The sequence below is a fragment of the Microtus ochrogaster genome, chromosome 24, assembly GCF_000317375.1.
Source record: "Microtus ochrogaster isolate Prairie Vole_2 chromosome 24, MicOch1.0, whole genome shotgun sequence".
In the NCBI taxonomy this organism is placed as follows: Eukaryota; Metazoa; Chordata; class Mammalia; order Rodentia; family Cricetidae; genus Microtus; species Microtus ochrogaster.
The window spans coordinates 14,891,281-14,897,018 of record NC_022024.1 but is presented as its reverse complement, the minus strand read 5'-3'; the positions used below and the strand labels follow the sequence as shown (position 1 = coordinate 14,897,018).

General features: G+C 35.5%; 1 protein-coding gene across 10 annotated transcripts in view; it reads left to right on the top strand.

Annotated features, from left to right (window-relative positions):
* Positions 1 to 5,123, top strand: part of Osbpl8 (oxysterol binding protein like 8) — a 138,633-nt gene extending 133,510 nt beyond the window's left edge. For all 10 annotated transcript variants that reach the window (XM_026784483.1, XM_026784481.1, XM_026784479.1 and 7 more), the window contains one exon: positions 1,102 to 5,123. In XM_026784483.1, the coding sequence (XP_026640284.1) occupies positions 1,102 to 1,234 (133 nt within the window). In that variant the 3' untranslated portion in view covers positions 1,235 to 5,123. The remainder of the gene's footprint in view (positions 1 to 1,101) is intronic.
* The last annotated feature ends 615 nt before the right edge of the window (positions 5,124 to 5,738 follow it).

Sequence of the window (5,738 nt, the reverse complement as noted above, 5' to 3'; positions counted from 1 at the left end):
CACACACACACACACACACGTCACTTCATGATCTAGTACCTAAGAGTCATTAACACTTAACAGAAGATCCTGGAGGAAAGACGTTCCTGTTCCATTACTGAAACTAGCTACATGAACTTTTAAAATGTTCAGTATTAAGCCTTCTTGCTTTCTATGCATGGATTAGTATTGGATGTATGTTCAGGGCAATTAAATACAAGCAATCTTTCTCTGTTCTTGGAGCTGCTATTTTATCTCCAGCCTCATCGCTGTTCCCTGGACCTGCCGTGCCCCATGCTGTCCTATGAAGCTTCTCACATGGACCATGCTCTGAGTGCATGCTCATATCTGGACCATTGCCCTTACTGCAGCCGGCTTCTCAGATTGCACACCTCTGGTCCAGCACTGAGGGGCAGAGACAGGCAGATCTCCAGCCTGGTCTAGGCAGAGCATTCCAAGGACACTGCAGAGCTGCTGTTGTGTGCTGTTAGCCCCACGGGACTGTAGCTCCTTCAGAGCAGACGGAATGACATTTGCATCTTGGCTGTTATCCTGCCTTAATTAAGCCTTAAGCTGGAGTTCAGACAAAAAAAAAAAAAAAAAAAAAAAGGACTGGTGATTCACTCACAAGTTGATTTTAGCCAAATGCATTTAAGATGTCATGAAGATGTTATATTTCATGACTAAATTTACATTTTTGTAGCATAAGAAAGGCTGTTTAATATTCTTCAACTTGAGAGGAAATCTGTTGTTTTTTTCCCCCTTAGAGAATTTACAGTTTTTACTCCACTCTTCTCTCTCAATTAAAAATAAAAGAAAACTAGGCAACTAAAGAACAAATACTTTTCTAAAAACCACTGTCGTAACAGAGATGATAATATATTTTTGTATCATTAAACCGTGATAATTCCGTTTAATATGTCAAAGTAAATCCAGTGTACTTAAAGCACATTAGCCCGAATCCTGGCATCTCAGGTCTTGGTTAGAATAGTAATTGATTGAACTAGTTACTTGAGGTACTGCAGTTAGACACTTTGTGACAATATAGTAACTATTATAATGATATTTTGTGCTAACATTTCTGAGAAATAATTATGAAATTTATTGTTGCTTATTTTTTAGAAATATTATGGCTCTTCGAAATCACTTACTTTCAAGTGCACCTGCTACGGATTTTTTTCTGCAACAGAAAGACTACTTCATCATTTTCCTTCTGATTTTGCTTCAAGTCATAATAAACCTTATGTTTAAATAGAAGTTCTCAACAGTTGACTCCGTGAACTGGAAAGATGAGCCCGGGACCAGTTCCGATTGGTTTGCTCTTCAGTAAAGCACCACAACCTTTGTAAACCAGACGGACAACTAGAAGGTCAATGTAGAAGTGTCTGCCTCCTGTTCACGTCTTTTATCCTTCACCCAAAACAAGAGCTGTTGTATTTTATCATTAAAATTGGCTTTGTGTTAAGTGCCAGAACACTTTTGTGAGACTGTGCCTACATGTGCGTATGATAAGCTCACATGTGTACACAAGAACTCTTCCCTGACAGTAGTGTCTGTGTTCTGCGTGTGTTATGACATACTCTGATACAAAATGCCATCATCTTATAAATATGTATAGTCAACTGTTTTCTTCAGGAGACTGGCATACAACTTTAATTAAGGAATTACAGTGGGAAATGGTAGATATATAATAGACATACTATGACTAATTCAGTACATTATACTGTTAAAACCATCTCCAAGGTATCTAGCTTGGTTGTCTTAGAAACACCAAGAAAAGTGTGAGTGGTAAGAATTAATATATCATGAGAAACAAGTAGAATGTTTTAAAGAGTTTACACAAGATTTTCTAACCCCTAGAACTTAATGTTGCAGATATAGGTGTATCATACTTATACACATACACACACACACACACACACACACACACACACATATATATCAATATTAAAGATTGGTATGTAGCTACATGGATCTGTATGTTACAATCCAACCTTCAGCACTGGCTGACAAGTGGTCAAGTTTATTTGCCATCCTTTCCTCGTTTTAAGTCAGCTGGCCTAGGATGTCTTCCAGATGTTAGTGTTTGTAGGGTATGTGAAATCCTGATAATTTAGCATTTTCTTTATGAAAAACATTTTGGCATTCATTTCTACACTAGAGTGCTCAATGAGAAAATAGAAGAGAAAAAATTCTGATATTTTACTTCTGAAGCCAAAAAAAAAAAAAGGCAGTAAGAAAAGACACTGCAGTGGCCTTTATTTTAAAAACATTAAAATCAATTTGCTTACATGTGCAATAAGTTGAGCATTTGCGAATATCAAGTTATGAAGTTTATCATCTCCTATCATCATCCCGTGGCAAGCTAGTTCTGTACGAGTCCTTTTGTTCCTGCTCAGGCAAGTTTGTTCCTAAGGGTTTTTGCCTGTTTCCTCAGTTCAATATTTTGACTTTTTATTATTGTCAAAAACAGTTCTTTAAAAGGTAATTAAGTTTTGGAACATGTCATGAAATTTAGATTTCTCCAAACTACAGGTTTCAGAAAGGTTTATACAGTGAGAAACTGAGAGCAAGCTGTTGGCATGGCTCCACCTGCCGTCAGTTAAGGAGAGGCTGAGGTGCAGTCTGCTCTGTGTGAGGGATACAAAGCCAGAGATGGCCGCCACAGTGCTAAGACCACAGGTACCTGGGTTCCCATGAAAAGCCATCCCCACACGGTGTTAGCAAAACAGCGCTGTATTTCATATGAAAATAGTTTAAACTTTTAACAGCTTAAACAAGGTATACCTGTATCCAGTATTTCATCGTTGTGGAGTTTTGGGTCATATTTCATATTTGTCAATATATTTTTTGTATTCATATTCTACTACCAATATTATGCTCAACTGCCTATTCATTGATGTGTGATATTTTGTAAATATTGTACAACTTGATCTTTATATGATTTTAAATTAGTATTAATTTATATTATATATAACTTAATTGGTTGATCGCTAAAAGTTGTTCCATTGTTAAGCCCTGAAATGTTCAATTGTTGGTGACCTTGGGGCTCTGTCTTACTCCTTTGTATTTTCATGTGGTTTGAACAGGGCTTTATTTGTATTGATATCTGAGACTGGAAAGGTAATTGTTTTGTTTTTTTAATTTCACTTCAGAGCTGATGTTAATGGGTCCTTACCCAGGAGTCAGAAACTAATGAACAGGGTGACTGCTTCTTATACACTAAAGGCTTACGTTCAGTCAGATGTTTCTCTGACGCTTTTAGTGGTATGAGTTTCTTTCTGTGAACTGAACCCAAAACTCAGGAATTGCTGGATTCGTATGCAAGTTCTTTAACTTAGTGTATAATTGACCTTGAGTTTAGCCAGACAGTGTGACTTGACTTTGAACATTGTGACCTGAGGGTGATCTCTCTTCATAAGTGGATTCAGAATGTGTGTGACTCACCGTACTGTCTGAAAACTCCACATGGTTTCTCGGGTTTGTGACTCTATGACCAGTTTTCTTCATTTATCTAAAACATTATTTTCTCACATGAAAATTTAGATGAGAAGTAATAATTCTTGGCATTTTCATTTTTTCAGTTGTTAAGTGTCTAGCTGTCCCCCATTCAGTGAGATGCTGCTGGCTAGAAAAGCTAGTAATAGGCATATGAGCTGTAGTGTGCTACAGCCATAGACAGTTAACGTGCAGTTCCTGTCGCTACTTTTCTTGTCTGACTTAGAAAGGTATAGTGGTAATCTTTGTCACGGCTCAGTTGACAACTGCATTCCATTGAAAAGTTGGCCTTGTAAGATACAATCCTCATTTACTTTTTCATGCTTTTGTGCCTTTAAGGAAATATGTTTCTTATTTTATGTTACAGAACTATAATGTGTTCAAAGTGTTTGTAGGCTTGTCATAAAAGGGTCATTTCTCTGTCACTTTATTTCCTTTTATATAGCTGAAGAATATGTAAACAGTAACGCTGTACTTTTATAAGGATTTGTCTAGTTACCTATTTCAAATATATTCTTACTCAGACATCATTAAAGTAAACCTGTCAGATTATTCTGAGTATTGTAAACAGTGCCTTTTTGATGGAATTCACACTGTTTTGAGTGTCAACTCGTGCCATATTCACAGACTTGTGGAAGGCAGTTTTAACTTTTTGAAGACTATCTTCATCAAAATTTTAAAAGCAAATGTATAAAATTTCATCTTTTTCCAGTGTTTAGCATTTCTAGTCAGCAGTAAATAGTTTTGTTTTGCTTTTTTTGTCTGATGTGCAAGGATGATGGCATAAAATGAGCCATACATGAGTCTGTAGGTTATTTTGAATTATGTTAAATATAAATAAAGACAATATTCATGTTTATATCAAATTTTCCAATTTGATCTATCGGGGGAAACCTCCCATAATTCACTAAGTTTACATTTCAATCTCTTTCTTATTTGACTAAGTGTATAAAGAGATTCTTTACAATGTATGACCTGCCACCACTGCATAGTTTGGTTTCATTTTGTTACATATTTTGTGGGTTTAGTATATCCACTTTTTGTTACAATTATGATACTATTTTGTTACAGTTTTTAAATGAAGATGGACTTTTAAAATTGTACAGGACCAGTGTCTTATTAATAAGATTAGCATATTTAGTGAGAGCCACAGGAAAACCTTGACGAAAATGAATGTGTCTATACTCTATGAGGTATTTAGAAAAATTAGCCTCTTCATTTGTCATGAAAATTCTTTCATTACCATAATACTGCAATTCTTTATCTGAAAGAAATGCCATGAAACATTTGAATGATGAGCCACAGACCTTCGGTTGGATTTACTTTCACTTTTTGGCATGTTAAATACACATTTAATTTTAAATACATCAGTTAATGGCTGTTTATGAAGTCAAGCACTACCACTGGTCAGTTTTGTATGATAGGCTATACGTGTGTTGTTACCTGCAGTGTAAGTATAGCACACTGCTGAAGTCTCTTAAGGTGCATAGTTAATGTATAGATAGGCACAGACGGTTTTGTAATGTATACATTTCTAATCTATTATTCCTAACCTGTTATGTTTGCAGAGAGAAAAGAATTTTTCTACTATCTGTAAAATTATGTTAACTTCTACAAGTAGGTATTCTAAATAAACTTTTTAAAAGCAATCTGTGATTCAATGATTCCTGATATAATATAGTAACTAAATTCTCTTTTTTAGTTTTGGGGGTGTGTGTGTGCAAAAGATGGGTACAGGCTTGACAGGGATTTAACAGAATCCCTAATGTATATTTTACTTGGCACTTTATATTCTTTATTAAATAAATGGATATTATACATAGTTCATTAAAAATGAGGTTGAGTTTCTAAATGACCCCAAGAACTACACACACAATAACGGTGAAAGCAGTCTCTGAAAAGGTGCAAGTGTTTTGAATCATGTCTACACAGTGCATTCAATCAAGTAGAACCTTGATTGTAGTATTTAAATGTTTGAAATAACCCACTACTTAAGTCTATATTAAGATAACATCACGTGATGAATACAACCAGGTTAAAAAAAAAGCATTACCGTTAAACATTGAAATGTTTTCCCCTCCAATCACCTGAACCTCAGATAAGTTCAGGAAAGTTTTACCCCATTTCCTCCTCCTTTCTCCCCTTTCTAGCTTGCCCCCCAGAATTTATCTACTACTTCTAGGAATAACAGGATAACCTCAGTTTTATTTTTCTGCATGGGAATAAGGAGTAGGGGGAAACCTGTTAAATATCAGTGTGTA